General features: G+C 31.6%; 4 protein-coding genes across 4 annotated transcripts; 3 read left to right on the forward strand and 1 right to left on the reverse strand.

The window, feature by feature from the left end:
- Nucleotides 1-3186: 3186 nt before the first annotated feature.
- Nucleotides 3187-8896, forward strand: LOC127255227 (diamine oxidase [copper-containing] 1, peroxisomal-like). Its single transcript, XM_051280675.1, has 12 exons — nucleotides 3187-3725; nucleotides 4703-4812; nucleotides 4942-5247; nucleotides 5624-5736; nucleotides 5839-6169; nucleotides 6255-6470; nucleotides 6558-6794; nucleotides 7017-7202; nucleotides 7331-7471; nucleotides 7951-8219; nucleotides 8290-8371; nucleotides 8456-8896. The coding sequence occupies exons 1-12, from the start codon at nucleotides 3488-3490 to the stop codon at nucleotides 8588-8590; spliced, it is 2364 nt and encodes a 787-aa protein (XP_051136632.1). The 5' UTR covers nucleotides 3187-3487; the 3' UTR covers nucleotides 8591-8896.
- A 213-nt stretch (nucleotides 8897-9109) lies between these two features.
- On the forward strand, nucleotides 9110-11258 carry LOC127255351 (uncharacterized). The gene has a single exon (XM_051280851.1). The coding sequence runs from the start codon at nucleotides 9151-9153 to the stop codon at nucleotides 10144-10146; it is 996 nt and encodes a 331-aa protein (XP_051136808.1). The 5' UTR covers nucleotides 9110-9150; the 3' UTR covers nucleotides 10147-11258.
- A 1440-nt stretch (nucleotides 11259-12698) lies between these two features.
- Nucleotides 12699-15447, forward strand: LOC127255371 (glycine cleavage system H protein, mitochondrial-like). The gene is made up of 4 exons (XM_051280877.1): nucleotides 12699-12910; nucleotides 12992-13080; nucleotides 14544-14714; nucleotides 15184-15447. Exons 1-4 carry the CDS (start codon nucleotides 12805-12807, stop codon nucleotides 15310-15312), a joined length of 495 nt encoding a protein of 164 aa, XP_051136834.1. The 5' UTR covers nucleotides 12699-12804; the 3' UTR covers nucleotides 15313-15447.
- A 679-nt stretch (nucleotides 15448-16126) lies between these two features.
- Nucleotides 16127-19000, reverse strand: LOC127255278 (plant UBX domain-containing protein 10-like). Its single transcript, XM_051280751.1, has 4 exons — nucleotides 18332-19000; nucleotides 17222-17395; nucleotides 16650-16772; nucleotides 16127-16552 (listed from the first exon to the last, which is right to left on the reverse strand). Exons 1-4 carry the CDS (start codon nucleotides 18884-18886, stop codon nucleotides 16325-16327), a joined length of 1080 nt encoding a protein of 359 aa, XP_051136708.1. The 5' UTR covers nucleotides 18887-19000; the 3' UTR covers nucleotides 16127-16324.
- Nucleotides 19001-21592: the final 2592 nt, after the last annotated feature.

Here is a 21592-nt window from a genome sequence, read left to right on the forward strand (position 1 = left end):
CATCATTATCACTAATTGTCACACAGCTGGATTCTCAAAGCTAGCTAAAAAAAATCTTTAAAACATACTCCTAATAATAATACTCCTTTCGTCCCGAAATTAAGTATCCATTTGCTTTTTGCACGTAGTTTTAGAAATATTAGTATTATATTAGGATATAGTAGAAATAAAGTAGAAATGACTAAAATAACCTTATTAGTATGTGTGATATAAAAGTAATGGCATTTGTGTAATATATTGTAAGTTGTAAGGGTATTTGTAATGTTAGGTAGATAGTACAGTTACTAAAAAATGAAATGAATACTTTGTTATGGGACGGATTAAAATGAAAAAATAGATACTTTGTTATGGGACGGAGGGAGTAATAATAATAATTCACACTATATTAAGAAATTAGTCCCGCGAAAGATGAAACATTTTGTCAGGAATACGATATTTTAGGTAGTACAAGTTATTAAGTTATTTTTTATATTTGTAGTGTTGTTGGTATTTTAAATATTTTTATAATTATATCTCAATAAAATATATGCAATATGGATATCATTTTGTAGACAATACAATTTTATATAATACAAATGAATAAAAAAATTTATTTATTTATTTATCATTATCATAAATTAGATTTATAAAAATGAAAAGTTTTAAAGATAGATAAAAATATTTTTTAATTGAGGAGAGAGATATAAATAAAAAAGTTTTAAGTTGATCCTACTTGTTAGATTTTAGGATTTTAATTAAATTGATTTATATTTATTAAGTATGTTTAAGATTGATAAACTTACTAAAAATAAAAAATAGTCATCTTTTGTGGGAGGTACCAAAACGAAAATGAGATATGTGACGGGATGAAGGAAGTATGATTGATTTTAATCTATATTCTTAGTAATTAAATTATTTATTTAATTAAAATAAGTAAATTTTAAATTAATGATTGAGATTAAATTCAACATATGTATATTCTGAGTTATGTTTGACACGATATTTAAGGAATATTGATATTATACTGGTAGTGGATAAAAAGTACGAATAAAATTTTTTTTTGCCCTTGTGAATGTATTAGTGTAAAAAGTCGTGGCAATTGTGTAATAATAATAAAAATAAATATAGTTTTATAGTGATATGATTATTTATGGAAATGAGACTATTGTTTTAGGACGAACAAAAATTATAAACAAGACTATTGTATTGAGACGGAGGGAGTACATAATATCTTAATAAAGGAATTTTGTGCAATCTTTTTAAAAATATAAGAGAGTCTCATTTAATCTTTAAATCATTAAGGAGAATGATGTAGATTTTTAAAATGATAGGTGAATGATAAATTTTATTTATTTTTTTATTTATTTTTATATAAGACATGGTGAATTGTGGTGGTAATATAAAAACTAATATTTTCTATTGAATATTAGTTTTTTGTGTGAGAATATAATATATTACTAATGTCTTACTTTCTTATTTGGGACGTCCAACAACTATTGTCCTATTTTATTTTTTAAATACAAATTTTGTATTTTTACTTTTCATTCATTTATTACTTTTAATCTCTATCGTACAATTAAGGACAAATTTGTCCATTCATAACAAAAAGACAATCACCTAAAAAACCGTATAAATATACTTTAGGACAATAGAAATTTGACGGAGGGAGTATATGATATATATTGAGAATTATATCGATAAAAATGTTGTTAGACACAAACATAATTCTTTATCATTTTAACACTAAATGTAGACTTTATATATAAATAATTCTACAATTTTAAATTTTTGGCAAAAAATAATTTTTCAGTACCAAAATTGCATGGGTAACACCCTTATGATATGTCAAAGCTAATGTGTTCATACATATGCATGGTTGATTTTTTGGTTGATAAATATCTCTATAATTTTTTATTTCAAAGTTCTCTAATCATTAGTTAGACAATGATCAAGATATTTCAATTAAATTAAAGATTAATTGTTAAAATAAATTGGGCGTTCGTAATTACGTTTTAATTTGATTGAAATAGAAACTAGTGACATCCGCAACTAAGAAATCACATATGACTATGGTTCTAGTCTAATTAGAGAAACAGTTAGCGAGTGTAATTATAACAAATTTATTTAAAATTAATAAAATTAAACATCTATCGATGATCAAATCTATTATCCAAGTTGTCAATATCCTTCATAAACTAGAAATTTATTTTTATTGAAGTTAAATGGTATGATTTTTTGTAAGTTTTAGTTTGCTATTGTTTTTCTATTTTATTTTATTTTATTATTATTATTTTTTTATTTCTAACTTTCAAAGCCCAATTATATTATATTTATATATTAAACAATATTTTTTTTTTTATTTCTCTAGAAAATGACCCGATTTCAATTATTCTGCATTATTCTTTATTGTGAAAATAAGTCTATTTTATTTAATTTTGCAATGTGTGATGAATGTTGTCGGTAAGGAAAGTATTTTTGGCATAATTGATCATCCCGCTTGAAGATGCGTATGTAAAATAATGTAACAAGAATTAATATTTATATTTTTCCATAATTTTTAGTAGAATTTTTGTAATGATTTAAAGTTATACTTTTTAGAAATGATTAAATAAATAATTGATAAATTATCTAATTATTTATTTTATTTTAAAAATATAAATTTACTTATATAAAATATGTATAATTAGGTGTGCGTTTATAATAAAACATTAGTTTTGAATAATATTTTGTATATTTTATTTTACCACACAAAAATTTTATACTCTTTCCGTCATTCAATTGTATGCTCATTTGATCGATACGAGTTAGTAAGAAATAAAAATAGAAACTTTTATTTTTTTAAGTAGAAAAAATAGATATATTTTTTTACTAAAAAAATAAAAATAAATTTAAATAATAAAAAATAAAAATAAATTTAAATGAAAGATAAAATAATATCATAAATACAATACAATATGTTTTATGTATTTTTAATAAAATACAGGAGTGTTATAATTTACTCTAAAATTTTTATCATCACCGATAATATTAGTATTAAATATTTAATTTTAATTTTAAATTTTAAATTAAATTAAAATAGAATAAATATAAATACATATATAAATTAAAATTCCATTTATTTATTTATTTTTAATTTTTTTACGGAAAGTTGTGTATTACTAAAAGGCGCACATAGTCACGTGTCTATAAATACGCTTTCCGCATTATTGCTTTTCAGAAACGAAAAAAATAAAATAAAAATAAAAATTACTACTATACATACAGATAGATACAGCGCCATTGTTGTGTTGATCGGAGCGGAGCCCTAACCGTCGCCGGCGAGCTCAGTTTCGCACAGGAACTCTACACGGACTGATACGATTCAGTATTTGTAGACTGTGACGGCGGCGTCGGCGTCGGTGTCGGTGGTGTTGGTGGCGTGAAGGTGTTGGAGGTGTTCCAATTGCTGTATGTCAGTAGATTGCGACACGCATTACGGCGGAATCGGTGAGCTTGCGAACCAGTTACAATGGCCACAACTAAGGAAAAAGCGACGTCTGCATCTCCGACTCCGGCGACGGTTGCCTTCCGCGGACACGCTGCTGCTGCCGGAGATCCGTCCGCCGTAGTACGCCTCGAGTCTGCCTCCGCCTCCGCGGCTGGTAACTGGACTGTACCTTCTGCGGCTGATGAAGATCAGGGCAAGAAGGTTGCTTCTGTGGCTGCTTTGATTAGATCCGAGCCTTCGTCGAATCCTACCACTAAAGGTTTTTTGCGTTCCTCATTTTATTTTTATTTTTTTGGTACGATGCATATATTAGTAATCTTTCTTCTGCTAGTTGATGATTTTAGGAACATTTTATCTGTAGAACAGTAATGGTTGTGCGTTTTTGTGCATTGATCGTAGTTTCGAGCTGTTATTACTTATTATTGGTGCTTCAGATGAAACGATTGCTTTTTAGTCGTTTTTGGTTTTGTTCCTTTCTGTATGTTTTCGTCTTTTGTGCATCTTTTGAAAACCTTTGGTTCTGGGGAAGATTGTTGTTGCTTCTCTACCTATCAGCATCATATATATGAACAAAGTGTCGAATGGTTTTCACTGGCTTGCACTTGACAGTGAATTGTCTTAAGAAACATCCTGTGGATTTTTTGGGGAGAAAAACAAACGAAACGAAATTTGATCTTGTCCGGATATACAAGGATTTGTCTTAAACATTTTAGCATTTTCCGCGTGGGTATGATTGGAAGGAAACGATCAACATTTTTGTAGAAGCCTATGGTTTTCATTGCAGTTCATCTCAACTTCCCAAAAAAATTTGTGGTAATAGGGAGCTTTTTTTCTTAAGATTTAAATACTAAGTAGAGCACAATTCATTTAGGAAAAAAAGTTGTGCCATGGTATTGGATCACTTGAAATTACAGTCATGACAAGATGAACGCACTTGGTCTATTATTCTGTCATTACTGTGGGGGTGAAAGTGTTTACCATTACATGATGATGGGTTGTCCTATTTCTTATTTGTAGTTGTGATCTTTATTGAGTTAGTCGAAATTGTGGAGAATCTCTCATTCATTTCATTTTCCCATTTTGTTTCCATAATGAGTTTTCTCCACGAAATATTAAGTCTCTCTTTTCTTTCTGTGGCGTAGCATCCCAATTAAATTGATTGTGGGTTATATATATATATATATATGTATATGTTCGAAGTTCAATTCTCCAATGATGTTTTATTTTTAATTTCAGGGATTCCGATTATGACAAGGGCTCAAACCAAACATCCTCTGGATCCTTTATCTGCTGCCGAGATCTCTGTTGCTGTAGGAACTGTGAGAGCAGCTGGAGCAACACCTGAGGTTAGTCATTATTTGTGGATTACTCTTTTCTTCACCTTAGATGCAAAGCTGTAAGTATTATCTCTAGTTGACAAATACCGTTCTGATTTTTGGCCATTCCATTATCGTTTCCCTTTGTGTTTTTCCCAGGTCAGAGATAGCATGAGATTTATTGAAGTGGTTCTGTTGGAACCAGAGAAACAAGTGGTGGCACTGGCAGATGCATATTTCTTCCCCCCTTTTCAACCATCGCTGTTGCCTAGAACAAAGGGAGGGCCTGCGATTCCGAGTAAGCTACCGCCAAGGCGTGCTAGACTGGTCGTCTACAATAAAAAGTCCAACGAGACTAGTTTATGGATTGTTGAGTTGACAGAAGTACATGCAACGACTAGAGGTGGCCATCATCGAGGAAAAGTCATTACCTCTACTCTCGTCCCTGATGTTCAGCCTCCAATGGTATCTCAGTAATGCTGAATCTCTATAGACTTCATTTTGTTTCTTCGATATATGACATGTTCTCGATTCATTTATTACCAAACCCTAAAAGAATTTTCCATATTGAATGTTGCTCAATAGGATTTTAGTGTTTGTCATTCAGAACTTTTGCATTAAAAAGTTAAGTTTTAATCAACATCAGATTTCATTTTATTTTTACTTTAATTTGTAATTTGGGCATAGACTTATCATGAATTTTGAAGGAAGGTTTACCTCGGAGTGAGGACTTGTACATGAATGTGTGATTTAGCTTCTATGGATCCAATCATTGCACATGTTACAGCATATTTTATTTGTTGATTTCTTTTTCCTTTCTTTTTTGTTCATCAATTTGTAGGATGCTACAGAATACGCTGAATGTGAAGCCGTCGTAAAAGATTATCCTCCATTTATAGAGGCAGTGAAGAGGAGAGGTGTTGATGATATGGATCTAGTCATGGTTGATCCATGGTCAGTAAAATGTATGAATACGTGTGTGGGCTATGGATATAAATGTGTTAAATTTACTAATTATTCGATGTGTTCTTTTTTGTTTCTGAATGCCAACTGCAGGTGTGTTGGTTACCACAGTGAGGCTGATGCTCCTAGTCGTAGGCTTGCAAAACCACTTATATTTTGCCGAACAGAGAGCGACTGCCCACTGGAAAATGGTTATGCACGCCCCGTTGAAGGAATCCACGTGCTTGTTGATATGCAAAATATGAATGTAATTGAGTTTGAAGATCGTAAACTTGTTCCTCTACCCCCAGCCGATCCTCTAAGAAACTATACTCCCGGTGAAACCAGGGGAGGGGTAGATAGAAGTGATGTTAAACCCCTTCAAGTTCTTCAGCATGAAGGTCCAAGTTTCCGAGTCAATGGACACTATGTTGAGTGGCAGAAGGCATGCTTTTATTTTCCTTTCCTTTTATCAATTGTTACTCATTTTACTTGATGTCACGATTATCATTTTGTTGCTATTTATGCAGTGGAATTTTCGAGTTGGTTTCACCCCGAGAGAGGGTTTGGTCATTCATTCTGTTGCCTATGTCGATGGTAGTCGCGGAAGAAGACCTATAGCCCACAGGTTGAGTTTTGTGGAGATGGTTGTGCCGTATGGGGATCCTAATGATCCACATTATCGAAAAAATGCATTTGATGCTGGAGAAGACGGCCTTGGGAAGAATGCTCATTCTCTTAAGAAGGTTTGCCTCGATCGTGCTTTCTTTTGCGATTGCTCGGTTTGTAAAGAATATTGGTATTAGCATATCTAATGTTGCTTTCCTTTTCAGGGATGTGATTGTTTGGGATTTATAAAGTACTTCGATGCTCATTTCACCAATTTTACTGGAGGAGTCGAGACAATAGAGAATTGTGTATGTTTGCACGAAGAAGATCATGGGATCCTCTGGAAGCATCAAGATTGGCGAACTGGTATTGCAGAAGTTCGACGTTCAAGGCGCCTCACTGTTTCGTTTATTTGCACTGTCGCAAATTACGAATATGGATTCTACTGGCACTTTTACCAGGCAAGTAGAATATTTCTCACATTCTGAAATAAAATGATTGATGACGAAAATTGCGACTACATTTTATGTTGTGCTTAGAACAGATTAGTTCAATCGACAATGCCTGTATGTGAAATTAGTTGAGAAAATAAGACAGTTACGAGAAACAAATATATTTCTTCGTGCAGTGATCATATCGCATGACGCCTATTTTTATTTATTGAAGTTCATTCTTGATTGCAGGATGGGAAAATTGAAGCTGAAGTTAAACTTACCGGCATTCTTAGTTTGGGGGCGTTGCAGCCTGGAGAATCGAGAAAATATGGGACGACTATTGCACCAGGATTATACGCCCCGGTTCATCAACACTTTTTCGTTGCTCGTATGGACATGGCTGTCGACTGTAAGCCCGGAGAAGCACACAATCAGGTATCTTATGAAAGCAAATACACTTAGGAAAACTGAATCATGTACGTCGGCCGAGTGATCTTCCATTTCCGATTTACGAAACTGTTATATTCTTTCCAAGACAAAGCTTTTGTTCCGATTTGCTTCAGGTCGTTGAGGTGAATGTGAGAGTCGAAGAACCCGGAAAGGACAATGTCCACAACAATGCATTCTACGCGGAGGAAACTTTACTTCGATCTGAATTAGAAGCCATGCGCGATTGCGATCCATTATCCGCTCGTCATTGGGTTGTAAGTATCCTGCTCCCGTATAATGTTTGTTGTAATACGTAGTAGAGCTGTAAAACAAACGAACAGTTCACGAGCTTGGCTCGGTTCGACTCGTTCGTTAAGTTAAACAAGCCGAGCACGAACATAAACACAAAATTTGGCTCGTTATGTTCACGAACGAGCTCAAGCTTATTCGCGAACGTTCGATAGTATTTATTAGAAAAATTGTAATTATTATTAACTGAATTTAATTTTTATCAAATAAATACAATAAAATTTCTCTTATCGAACTGAACCGAGTTGAACATGAAAAAAAAATTGCTAAATGAGCCGAGCTCAAACAAAAATTTCAACTCGTATCTCTTAATGAACCAACACGAGCCGAGCTTAAACATGACAAGCTCGGCTCTGTTATGCTCGTTTACAGCTTTAATGCGTAGCGTTAAACTTGTTTCAAACCTAATTCTACATCGATTCTGTTTGTTCCATTTGCGTTGCAGATAAGGAACACTCGAACTGTCAATCGGAGCGGCCAACTGACTGGTTACAAACTAGTACCCGGTTCGAATTGCTTGCCGTTGGCTGGTCCGGAGGCTAAGTTTCTGCGAAGAGCTGCTTTTTTGAAGCACAATTTATGGGTTACACAGTATGCGCGCGGCGAGGATTTCCCCGGAGGCGAGTTCCCTAACCAAAATCCCCGCGTCGGCGAAGGGCTGGCTTCTTGGGTGAAGCAAAACCGGCCCCTCGAAGAAAACGATATTGTTCTATGGTATGTTGCGAATAGCTAATTTTCCTACGTATAATTTCTATCTTGCGCTTCTAAATGCTCGTTCGTTTAGGTATGTTTTCGGGATTACACACGTTCCTCGTCTAGAAGACTGGCCTGTTATGCCCGTCGAACGTATCGGGTTTATGCTTCAGGTATTATTATTATTATTATTATTATTATACGTTCTCGTTATCTAAAATGTTATCGTCGTTCCTTATGTCGACTTCCTATTGTAGCCGCATGGGTTCTTTAATTGTTCGCCTGCTGTGGACGTTCCGCCGAATATTTGCGAGATGGATGGGAAAGAAGGCGACGTGAAGGACAGCAGTGTGTCTAAGCCGAGTTCGTCGGGCTTAATAGCGAAGCTCTGAAGGTATGCAATGAAGTAAGTCTTTCATCGTTTTAATATTTGCTATATTTACCGAGTGTGCGCTGAATAATAAAGGCAAGTCGGCGTCATCATCGTCGTTATGTTCCTTGCCGAACATGTGTGCTGGACTTTACCCCGTTGTTTATGTTTTGGTCGTGTGTTGCTATCTCGTTATGTTGTTTGCTTAGTGTAACTTGTATTCGAATGTTGTCGTTGTTGTTTCGTTGTCTTGGCTTCGATCTTTGCCATGTTTCATGTAATATTAGGGTTGATTGTTTCGAATAATAATATTTTAATATTTAATTGATATTATTTATTTAAAAATAGTAATAATAAAAAATAATGTATTTTTTTTATTATTGTTTTTAAACAAATAACTATCAATTAAATATTAAAATATTCTTATTTATTTTTTACATTATATTTTAAGGGCAAAATAAATAATATTTTTTTTATTATATTACAAATTTATAAATATATGATAATTAAAAAAAAATAAAATAAAATCAGATTTCAAAAACTCCACTTGAGGGGCACGGTGAGCTCTTCAAATCCTAAACCATGAAAGTAGCAGTAGCAACAGCAGCACAAAATTTTCCCCAATTTAAACCTAATCGCCCGGCCCTAACTCCTCCACCGTCCTCCGCCGCCTGCCGCCGCCACCTCTCCGTCGGACTCCGCCGGAACCGCCAAATTCCTCTCAAATCGCACCAATCCCAAACGAATCCCCAAACCGTCACCAAATCCGCCGGAGACGACGACGGAATCCCCAACGAGCACGTGAAAATCCTCGCGAAATTCAAATCCAGGCACAACTACATCCGAGTCCTCCAAGTCTCACGCGCCGCCGACCATCCGCTCGCCGGATCGAGGCTCCTCCTCCTCGACGCCCCAGGCAACATCCACAGCATCTCCTTCCTCTTCAAATCTCTCACCAACGCCTACTACGACGTCTTCGCCACTCTGCCTCCGATTCTCCCCGCCGGACCCGTCGGAATCCTAGGATTCGGCGCCGGCTCCGCCGCGAGGATCCTTCTCGATCTCTACCCCCAAACCTCGATCCACGGCTGGGAGATCGATCCGTCCGTCCTCGCCGTCGCGCGCGAGTACTTCGGACTGGAGAAATTGGAGAAGAAACACTCCGGTCGGCTCGTAATTCACACCGGAGACGCGTTGGACGCCGACGTACCTAACGGATTCGCCGCCGTGCTGGTGGATCTGTTCAGCAAAGGCTGCGTGATTCCGGAGCTCCAGGACGCCGCGACGTGGGAGAAATTGAGGAGAACGTTGAGGAAAGGCGGGAGAATTATGGTGAACGTCGGCGGGGACTGCGTCGAGCCGGAGGATATAAGGAAGGACGGCGGCGCGATAATGGAGGCGACGTTGAAGGCGATGCAGGAGGTGTTCCCTGGGGAGGTGAACGTGCTGCGAGTAGGTAGCCGGAAGGACGACAGCGCGGTTGCTATGACCGGCGGTCTGCCGGACGCCGGCAGGTGGAAGGCGGTGCTGACAAGGCCGTTGAAGTTCTACGTTGATCTGTGGGAGCCGTACGGGTGAGAATTAATGGCTGCCGGTTAACTGTTCGACGAAATGCTCCAAAGGAAAAAAGCATATTTATATGGTTCTTTGTTCGGGTAAACGGACACCACTCCCTCTTTTGAGCAAAATCAGTTCGGAAAATCCGGTGGGGCAGTTACTGGCAATAGCTAAATCGACACTGCTGTGCACCCTCGAAGACTCATTTCTCTCTCTATATCTACCCGCCATCGCCGGTTGTCTTCTGTCTCCGGTGAATATTGACATTGGAGGTTAGTAACTCTATTTCGAATGAATTTGTTTTGGATTAGATAGGAAATAGTTATTTTGTAGGAAATGTTGTTGGAAGTCTTTCGGTAGGTCGCGTTAAACGAGTAAGTTTTATTTTAGACACGAAGTAGTAGTTTGGAAAATCTTTTGGTCGATTCTAAAGATGAAAGAAGAAGGTCGAAGTTTTGAAAATTTGTTGCTATCCATCCTTGTGCAAGTTCACTACATTAGGGAAAATTTATAAGAATATATGATTTTAGTATTTAAGATTGTTGAATTGGTAATAGCATTGATATAGTGACGAGAAATCGTTAATATCCGTATAAGATTGATAGGTTTCGATGGATATGAAAGAAAGTAGTCCAAAATTAATTAGAAGAGGGTACCTTGCTCGTGGATCTTTACGAGAATCTATCGAAAAGATGAAATAACGTAATTATGGAGGTTGTAAAACTCCAATATATTGCACCAATTTAGAGAAATTATGTCACATTGTCGTGCATTGATATTGTCACGAATGTGGAGAATGCATATTTTGTATTCACGAGATCATCCTATGATGCTCGTGATTGTACGTTTGGTATCCGCACTTGCAATTTGGAATACACCTGTAATATGAGTATTTTGCGATCCCGAGATGATCTATATGCAGACGCAAATTGGATATTAACTTTATTAGAGATAAGATACGCGTATAAGGCATCTGAAATTCGGTAGTATATCCAAACCGATTATGGGAATGATGACATGTTTATTGTAGACATATTTTATAGTCACTCCGTCCGCCTCTGTGGGTTACATTTATTATTCGCGTCATTGTACTTAACATAAGTATTTTTGTAATATATATTTTTTTTAATTTGTATTACGTTTTGATATAATAACTAATGTTCAATATCAACACGACAAAAAGCAAATGAGACTGTCGGACTTAAGGTAGCATTAGTTAATTATTGGTACTATCTTAAAACATTCATGGATTAAAAAATAATAATAATAAATACAACATTAACTTATTTTACTAAAATATGATTATTTTATTTTATTCTATTTTATAAATAATCTATATATTATTTGGATCTTAAAAAGATGGGCCTTAAGAGAGAGGCCCTGTTCAAGAATAGGAAATGATGAAAGGTAAGTTCAATTGAATGAATTTAGGTGTATTTGGGCCAACTAATTTATTTGATTTCCCTTAAAATTGTCAAATTAAAATACTTTAATTTTTGTTATATTATATGATTAAAACTCCATTCAAGATAATATTTATTTATATCACAATCAATATATATTCAATTTAAAGATATATATATATATCTTTAAAAGTTAGACATTATTCATTAGTTTTTTTTTTAAAAAAAATGTTTTGTTTATATACATATTTTTTATATTATTTATCAATGATATATTTTTTTAAAAAAGAAATATTATAATAAATTACGTCAAACACACAACTTTTCACTATTTCCAAAAATTTTAAAATTTTTAAAATTTAACTCCGACATTTCCAAGTCTAATATGTCATATGTATAGTTCACCTAATGTGATTTATCTTGTCGAACTTAATTTACATATTATTAGATTCGATCGAAATTTACATAGAGCACACTAAATAAATAACGGCCGCTATCTAAAATGTCTTAATAATTGTAAAATTGTAGTGTAATAATATCTCCTATTTGGTAGAATTATTTCATTTGGGCACATTCTCGAGATAAAGCCTTTGTTTACATGGTTTTTTTATTTTTTAAAAATAATTTTATTATTATTCCATCCACGATTTTATTTTTTAAAAAAAATATTACATCAACCCTCATTATCTTTAATTATAAAAATACACCGTATATATATCACATATAATAACTATTTCATCGTGTCAATTTCCAAACGCAAGCACTCAATTATTTTTCAAGAATTTACGTCAAATAAGATAAGAAGTTCGGAGGAACTTCTTCGACCATATATTAAGCACTTCAATACGAAGTTAAAGAATTTCGTACTTACTTAAAAAATAATAAACTAAAAAAAACTTTTGTAAACGAATACACGGCCATGTCGAGCGCAAAGTGCAAAAGATTAAAATTGTACACAAGAATATATATATAAATAAAAGATTGCCCTTTTGAAAGTTTCATTACAAAAATATAAGTTTGTATGTAAGAAGACATAGAATAGAATAGAAAAGAGGATGAGGCTTTCATTTTGGACCATCCATCAGAGATAACAATTATTAAGGATACAGAAATAAACCAAGAATAAAATAAATATTGGAGGCCTTTATTAAATTGTAAGTAAGTAGTAAGGTAAGAAGCCCTTCAATTCAATTCATTCATTTTCCTTTTCTTTAGAGAGAGAAACTAAAATATAGAGTGAGAGAGAGAGAGAGAGAGAGAGAGAGGATAAAAAAAAATGGCATTGAGAATGTTTGCAAAATCCCTTAAGCTTTCAGTATCTGCAGCTTCGAATTCGCCCCTTGCTTTCACATCATTTTCGCTCTCTAGATGCTTCTCCACTGGTATGTTTTTTTTTTTTTTTTTAATTTGTTCATTAGTTTCTCACTCCAAATTCATCAATGGATTCTGATATATATTGATAGTATTGGAGGGGTTGAAATATTCGAGCTCACATGAATGGGTGAAGCACGATGGCCCTGTGGCTACCATTGGCATCACAGACCATGCCCAGGTTCATCTCTCTCTCTTCTCTCTCTCTCTATATATATATGCATATATATATCTACATAGATTTGTATCCAACGGTTATAACGTCCATTCATTTTTCTTTTTCTCTTTCTAGAGATATACTTCCTCCGTCTCGTAACTAAATATCCATTTGTTTTTTGCATGTATTTTTAGAAATATTAGTATTATATTGAATATAGTAAGAATAAAGTAGAAATGACTAAAATAACCTTATTAGTGTGTGTGATATAAAGGTAATGACATTTGTGTAATATATTGTAAATTGTAAGGGTATTTATAATGTTAGGTAAATAGTACAGTTACTAAAAAAAGAAATTGATACTTTGTTATGGACGGACTAAAATGGAAAAAATTAATACTTTGTTATGGGGATAAATATTTAGAATCTGTTTAAATAAAAATTTTGTAAGTTTCTGAAAGTAGTGTGTTTGTTTGGTTGTGGTTTGATATTGATTTAAAATATTAGATTGATATGAATTTTAATTTAAAGAATATTTTAATATGATGTTTTTGTGAAAAAACAAATAATGTAATTTTATTAAAAAGTGTATTACAGTGAATAGTATTTATTGATTAATTGACTCTGTAAAAAAAAAAAAAAAAAGAATCATATTAAAGATGATTGTAAATTTTAAATTTATGTAATTTTGAATATTCATAATACTATGTCATTTCAAATATTTTACGCAATCAAACGATATACTTCCTCCGTCTCAGATACCATGTCTACTACACTGTAGACACGGTATTTTAGGAGGGATGTAATTAGTAGATAATTAAGAATGTATTAGTGAAAATAATTATCCTATAATATAAATAATTATAAATTAAGATTAAGATAAATAATTAATTTAATTAAAATTAAAAATTTAAAATGAGATTAAAGTGTGTAATCATTTTCCAAAAAAAGAAAGTGACATAGTATATGGGACGGACAGAAACGGCAACGTGGACATGGTATTTATCACTACAAAAAATTAATATATTTGTAACGGAATTCCGTCCCTAAAGTTCACGTAGCTAACGTAATTCCATTCCTAATTCCGTCACTAATGTCATTAGTAACAGAAAAAATAGATTCAGAGACAAAAAAATTTTGTTACAAAAATGATTTTTTCTTATAGTTGGGACGGAGGGAGTATTTTTTTATTTTTTATTTTTTATTTTAAATATGAAGTATTGCAAATTTGTAAGTAATTTAGCTCGAGCTTTGGGACTACACCTAGTGACAATGAGAATTTCCGCTAATTGATAAAAGGGACGACAAAGTATGTCGAAATTACAACTGAATCGACCCATGTGTGTACCATGAAGTTATAAGGAAACAATATGTGAAGCAAAATAAGCATAAAGGCATCGAAAAAATTTAAGTCGATTGATTTTTAGAGTAATGAAAAATAAATTCACTTGTGATTATGAAATACGAATGTATTTTTTCTTCATTAGGATCATTTAGGCGAGGTGGTGTATGTGGAATTGCCCGGCGAAGGTAAACCGGTAACACAAGGTGACGGCTTTGGGAATGTCGAGAGTGTAAAGGCGGCGAGCGGAGTGAACTCCCCAATCTCCGGCGAGGTAGTTGAAGTCAACACTAAACTTTCGGACACTCCCGGATTGGTACTAACCGCTACAACTTTCATTTTTTTTCTACTGTCAATATATTTATATTATCATTTTTAAATGTTTACAGTCAATATGTTCATTACAAGAAAATAACGTTTTTATAACAATTTTTTTTTTTTTCATTGAATTCCTTTTTCTGTTACTAAGAAATTAGGGACAAAATTATGGACAAAATGTATTAAATTATGTCACTAAAGTTCACGTAGCTAACGCCAACAATACCTAATTTTCGTTACTAATACATTTTTTTTTTTTGTAGTGATTATTTTTCTAATTTATTAAAATATCCTTACATTTCACCTAAAATTACGATTATACTACTGTATATCAATCCTACTCTCCAGTGTATTTAGTCAATACATTCTTACACACTATAATTTATCGGTTTTCAGTTAATGTCTATTTCTTGCATATTTTGTGACCTAATAGTTTTTTTTTTTTTTTCGAAATGGGGGTTATGAAGATCAACACAAGCCCATATGAAGATGGATGGATGATCAAAGTGAAGCCCTCAAATCCTTCAGAATTGGACAGCTTAATGGGACCTAAAGACTACACTAAATTTTGTGAAGAAGAAGATGCATCTCACTGATCCATAAATCTATCCATACTTGTCTGAATTTTTCTTTCTTTTGTCATTACAACTTCTTCATTCATATTGTACTTGCCTTTCCCCGGATTTCATCGCTATATTCGATTATCATGCAATCTTACCCTTAATTTCCAATGCCCTAAACTTTGTCGAACTTACAACACAGAAACGGGCGCTTGACCATCACTTTCACGCTGTCTAAAGTTCATCGAACATAATTAATCATTTATATCTTAATAGTTAGATATTTTAGATATTCAATTTTATATTTAGTAAATTTAAATTTGGTCTTATCCATATATTAGATCATTTAGATTTGAGTTTATCGAGTATGTTTTATAGTGCCTATGTATAGACCTGTTATTTTAATGATTAATATAATGCAATTTTCTAGATTATATAGAGGGTAAATTATACAACACCCCATTGTGTTTTAGTAAAAATGCACAAAACACCTCGTCTTTTATTTATTGCGTAAAACTCCTTTATGTTAATGTAAAGTTTGCACAAAACACCTCATTGTCCAAAATTGATGTTTGGTTCTAAATAAAGGTCTATATTACAAGTTTTATACAAATAAAAAACATAAAATATTTTTTAAAATTTTGTTGAATAAAATAAATAAATAAATAATTGATAAATCATTTATTTTATAGTTTTTGTAAATTTTAGATAACAATTTATTTTCGAAAAACTATAAAATGAATGATTAATCAATTATTTATTGATTTATTTTATTAAAAAAAATTATTTAAAATATTTTACGTTTTTTATTTGTATAAAATATACGTAATTTAGGTATTTATTTAGAACTAAACATCAATGTTGGACAAGGAGGGTGTTTCGTGCAAATTTTACAACAACACAAGGGGATTTTGCGCAATAAATAAAACACAAGATGTTTTGTGCATTTTTACTAAAGTACAAGAGAGTGTTATATAATTTACCCATTACATAAAATCTTTTCACGCTTAACATTTCCAAACAACCCTAAAAAACCTAAATTCTAACATCAAAGGGGTTCCAAGAAAAGGCTAGCTTTCGCATTTAGGCCCGCGTCTTTAAGACTCATTTCCATGTGATCGGCGCCATAGACTTTTCGAGGGAAGTTTGAGATTAAACGGTAGCTCCCGACTCCGGGGATCAATAAATCATCGATATATTTGTAGATCGCCCGAATCTTATTTGTGCTCAAGAAGCTTTGCTCCCTTCTCTCCCCATTCGGAAATCGAATCAAAATCTACAAAATTAATTGTTGCTATTGTTTTAGTTATTGTAGAGCTCATCAAAAGCTTATGTTCAAATTTTTAAAAAATTTGAGCACTTCACATATATACCTGAGTTTCTTCGCCTTTTTCTCGGGCTCTTTGAGAAGCTCCGGCGCTTGCGCCTTCTTTAGGTTTTCGAGGCTCTCGAGCACTATCCCGGGAATTTGTATTCTTCTTGAACCTTTCTTTCGACTACATACGGAGAAAATAATTTTGATGAGTTTATCTCTATTTACATGTTTTTTCAAAGTATATGATCGAGTTAATTTAAGTAGAAATTTTTTTATAGATTGAATATGTAAGTAGCTGTAGTATTTTTATAAATAAATGCAATTAATATTAAAAGGGTATAGATTTTAAAAATATGTAATAGTTACTTGCTATAAATAAAAAATGTAATTTTTTTTTATAGAAAAAAAATAATATGTATAGATTTAGTGGCACGGAATGAATATTATTTTTCTTTAAAAACACTATATCTGCATTTTATGCAAAAATAGATATTTATTTATATTTTAAATATTACATTAAATATTTATATATATATATATAAACCAAACAAACATACATTTAAAACATAACATTCAAAACTTAATTTCTATTCAAAATTTTCTAAATCCAAAATATTTAACATTTTGCACCTGATCTATTTGGAGTGCTTGTTTGTAAGCAGCATCTTGTTCTTCTCTAAGCCGTCGATCCTCCCGTCTCGTCGTGTCCCGGTTTGCCCGCTCGCTCCCAAAAGCCGGGCCTTGTTCCTCCATCGTCCGTTGCAAAATCTCCACCAGCTCGGCCGGCGAGACGGGACCTTCTATCTGTTGAATTTCGAGAGAAATTTTCAATTATATATTAATAATAATGAAATTACAAATCTAATTTACAAACACCGTTACATACACAATTTTTTTTTTAGCAAATATAAACTCATTATATATTATGAATTTACTTCGTCAACTCAGAAAGTATATATACTTTTATTTTTTGTTGTCCAATTATAAAATAACAATTTCATTAAATACATAATATTTTTTCAACAAATATCTCTGTTTTACATCACATCATTACTTCCAAATTAAAAAAACAAAAGCAAAAATATCGTTACACTACTTTTAACTACTCACTACAGTTAAAATACTATTATTACTTAAATTTTGCATCAAAAATAAATATTTACTTTCTAATAGAACAAAAATATCATTTATTTGCGTCAATACAATTACATCAAATTAAAACAGAAGGACAACAAAGTCTTTACATAAAAAAAAAAAAAAGAAAAAAGAAAAAGAAAAAAGAATTCCTAACTATGCTCATTAAACTCTATAAAAAAAATAAACGAATACATATAGTATAGACCTATACACGAGTGTGTTTGGTTGGAGTTGCATTTTGAATTTGAATTTTAAATATAAAAAAATTGAATTGTGTGATAGTACTATAAATACATATTAATGTTATATCAAAATGTAAAATTAATTTTTAATATAATATAAATATAAAAAATAAATATTTAATTTAATTTTTGTTTCTTTAAAAAATAATAGTAGATAGTAAAATATAGGCCAAAATCCTAAACCAAACACCATAAATACCTTTAAATTTATATATATTTCCATCAATACAATTACAAAGACACTAAGGACAAAATAATCTTTCAACATACATAAATTATTTTCAACTATATTCCTTAAATTTCGCACAAAAAATAAACGAATATTTCTCAATCAAGAAACATATGGAGCATCGACTCAAACCTGTTGCAGAATCTCTAGATTATCCCCGGCAACCGGGGCCACAACCGCGCAAAACGGAGACATCGAAGCCCGTAACGCTGTGGCCAAATGCCGGCCATCGCCTCGGCTCGCAAGCCCGCCCCAACAAACAAAATTCACGTCGAGAAATTGCATTACAACCTCGGCGCAAAGGGTGTCTCGACAGAAACACGGCGTGTAAGGGTTTTCCGGGGAGTGGATGTACATGAACACGAGCTTGCGCTCGTCCCGAGCTATTCTCAACGCGTCGGAAAACCTACACGCGTAGAAGAAAGGGTGTGAATTGCCGTAATGTGGCTCGAACGTGGCTAGAAAAGCCCATTCTTCTTGAATTTGCGGAAAAATTGCGGCCGCGGACGGATCTTGAGTCGGGAATTGTTGCGCGTGGGAGATTTGTTGATGATGATGATTGTTTCCGAATCCGATTAGGGTTTTTCCGTGGTTCATAGCGCGGGAGACTTCGCCGAGTATGTTCTGTGGAAGTTTGATAATTTTTCTCACGATACCGCTGTATAATTCTTCGATTGGGGAAGACATTGGGTTTGTAATGTTGTGAGAATGATGTTCGAGATTTTGTTGGGATGTGTAAGAACACTTAGAGTAGTGTTGCAAATGAAAGTTTGTATGTAAGAAGGGCTATGTATGTTTACATATTTCATAGAATTCTAACATTAATAATTTTGTAATGTTTTGTTATATTATATATATATATATTTATTTATTTATTTTTTAAAAAAGAATCATTGTAAGAAAGAGAATCCTATGATTGATTGTCAAAATCAACTTTGAAATGTGTCTAACCTTTTGTCAAAACTTAGGAGAGAATATGGGCTTTAGAGGTAAGGTTTCACATGCCTTTTTTAATTTTTTATTTTAATTTTAATATTTAATTCGGGTTTGAACCATGACCTCTCGGTCACAAGTTATCATCCCTTACTGGACAAGATTTCACATGCCTTTTTCTTTAGGAATTATGGTCGTAACAGTGATTATGCGATATTACATTAGTTCGAGATATAATGTCATAGTAATAAAATTATAATTAATAAATAATTAAAAATATATTGACAAATTTGACCATATATATATATAATTAGTAAATTTGATTGAATTATTATAATATATTCTACTGAAATTTGACAAAATAAAAAATACTTAAAAAATAAAATGTTATGACTAAATGCAAAGGAAGGATAATTAATTTCATATAAAAATTTTAACATCCTAATTCGCAACTAAGTAATAGTACTCACTCTAATAATTGAGATATATATATATATGTTTGATTTTATACTTTAATTGAATTTTAATTTAGATACTGAACAAACATAATATTTGAGAATATATATATATTTTTTCATGTTGATTTAATATGTCAATATATATATACACAGTGACGGAACCAGCAGTAAAAGTTGGGGGGCTATATTTTTTTTTATTCATAGTACACTGTGGCAAAAGATAAAAAAATTAGAAAATTTAAATGTTTTAGAAAATTTTTTTAATAAAATTACATAAAATTTAATATTTTTTTACTATAAAAAATAAAATTTAAAGACTAAAAATATAAATCAACGTACAGATAAATTTTTTATAATTTTTTATATTACAAAATAAAAAATTAAGATAAACAAATTACTATAAAATACATAATTTTATTTTTATTCATATTAAAAAATATATATATTTTGAGGGATGGGGTCAGTTGACCCTCATAGCCTCGTGTAGTTTCGCCCATATATATATATATTTCTATCAATTTCGCTCAAAATAATCAAAATATTTGATTTTTCCACCATTTATTTTATAGTACTGAGTTGTTAAGATTATTAAGAAAACTTTTTTTTTTTTATTATTATTATCAATATGTTGAGCATAGTTGAAAGAAGATGCTTTTTTTTTTCCTTTTCAGACACCTGCAGCAATATCTATGAAATAAAATAAATTAAAACGAACATGGAAGGTTATAAAGTCTATCTTGGATTCCCTTGATATATGGAAAAGATGATTTTATTTTTGGATTGACTTATTTTTTTTAGCTTAATTACAAAGGATTATTTCAATCTCTCGATAATAATCTATTCATTTTTCTATTTTGGTATGTTCTATAATAAAATATTTATTTATTTTTAATATCTCTTATAACAAAGTATTCATTTTTTTTTTTATAATAATTGTACCACTTTTATAACTTACAATATATCTTTATATCACACAATATTAATAAAGTTATTTTAATCTTTTCTACTTTATTTATACTACAACTCAATATAATACTAATATTTCTAAAACTACATGCGAAAGCAAACGTATACATAGATAAAGGACGGAGGAAGTATATAGGAAGTACAAAAAATAGTCCCTCCGTCCCATATCTATATATCCATTTGTTTTTTGCACGGAGTTTTAGAAATATTAGTATTATATTGAAATAAAGTAGAAATAAAGATAAAAAGACTAAATTAACCCTATTAGTATTGTATGATATAAAAGTAATGACATTTGTATAATATATTGTAAATTAGAAGGATATTTGTAAAGTTAGGTAGATAGTATAATTACTAAAAAAGAAATAAATACTTTGTTAAGTGACGGACTAAAATAGAAAAATAAATAAACTGTTAAGGGACGGAGGGAGTAATATTTTTTTCATCTAGATGAAAGTATTTGTTTGATTGTTTTGTAATATATTAAAAAATAATAATATTTTATTGATTAGTAAAAACATATAAGATAGTTTTTGATATTTTTAGTATTTTATTTTATGTATATGTGTAATTGTATATTTATAATTTATGTCAAAATTAAAATATTTTTTATATTAATATATTGATTATTTTTAATATAATAAAAATAGATACATTTTAAGTCAGATTGACAAAAATTGTGAAAATAATAGATATAGTTAGGACAGATGAAGCGTATATTATGTTAATATATGGATATGTTATAATTTTACTAAATAAAGTAAACAATTTAAGAATATTTTAATTTAATTTTTTATTTTTATTCAATTATCAATTTACTATTATTTTTATTTCTTTTTATCTAAATATTATTATTCTTTTTAATTTAAGTTTTTTTTACATGAGCTCACTTATAAGTGGACAAAGAAAGTAATATTTTTATGGTTGTTGTTACTATGCCGAGACTTAGAAATATAAACAAAGTACTGATCCAATTCTATAAGGCTATTTTAGTAATTTTACATATATTTGCTAGTTATATATTCCCTCTATCCAC

The sequence above is a fragment of the Andrographis paniculata genome, unplaced genomic scaffold, assembly GCF_009805555.1.
Source record: "Andrographis paniculata isolate CXL003 unplaced genomic scaffold, ASM980555v1 Contig53END, whole genome shotgun sequence".
Taxonomy (NCBI): domain Eukaryota; kingdom Viridiplantae; phylum Streptophyta; class Magnoliopsida; order Lamiales; family Acanthaceae; genus Andrographis; species Andrographis paniculata.

What these genes read in the sequence shown, in the direction of transcription:
- LOC127255278 (XM_051280751.1), bottom strand. Translation starts at nt 18,886, where the DNA reads ATGTCTTCCCCAATCGAAGAATTATACAGCGGTATCGTGAGAAAAATT. An exon ending in ATCTAGAGATTCTGCAACAG is followed by an intron (nt 17,396 to 18,331) that starts GTTTGAGTCGAT and finishes GAAATTCAACAG; the next exon opens with ATAGAAGGTCCCGTCTCGCC. An exon ending in AAAAAGGCGAAGAAACTCAG is followed by an intron (nt 16,553 to 16,649) that starts GTATATATGTGA and finishes TTAATTTTGTAG; the next exon opens with ATTTTGATTCGATTTCCGAA.
- LOC127255351 (XM_051280851.1), top strand. Translation starts at nt 9,151, where the DNA reads ATGAAAGTAGCAGTAGCAACAGCAGCACAAAATTTTCCCCAATTTAAA.
- LOC127255371 (XM_051280877.1), top strand. Translation starts at nt 12,805, where the DNA reads ATGGCATTGAGAATGTTTGCAAAATCCCTTAAGCTTTCAGTATCTGCA. An exon ending in CTCTAGATGCTTCTCCACTG is followed by an intron (nt 12,911 to 12,991) that starts GTATGTTTTTTT and finishes ATATATTGATAG; the next exon opens with TATTGGAGGGGTTGAAATAT. An exon ending in TTTCGGACACTCCCGGATTG is followed by an intron (nt 14,715 to 15,183) that starts GTACTAACCGCT and finishes GGGGTTATGAAG; the next exon opens with ATCAACACAAGCCCATATGA.
- LOC127255227 (XM_051280675.1), top strand. Translation starts at nt 3,488, where the DNA reads ATGGCCACAACTAAGGAAAAAGCGACGTCTGCATCTCCGACTCCGGCG. An exon ending in GTCGAATCCTACCACTAAAG is followed by an intron (nt 3,726 to 4,702) that starts GTTTTTTGCGTT and finishes TTTTAATTTCAG; the next exon opens with GGATTCCGATTATGACAAGG. An exon ending in ACTATGTTGAGTGGCAGAAG is followed by an intron (nt 6,170 to 6,254) that starts GCATGCTTTTAT and finishes CTATTTATGCAG; the next exon opens with TGGAATTTTCGAGTTGGTTT.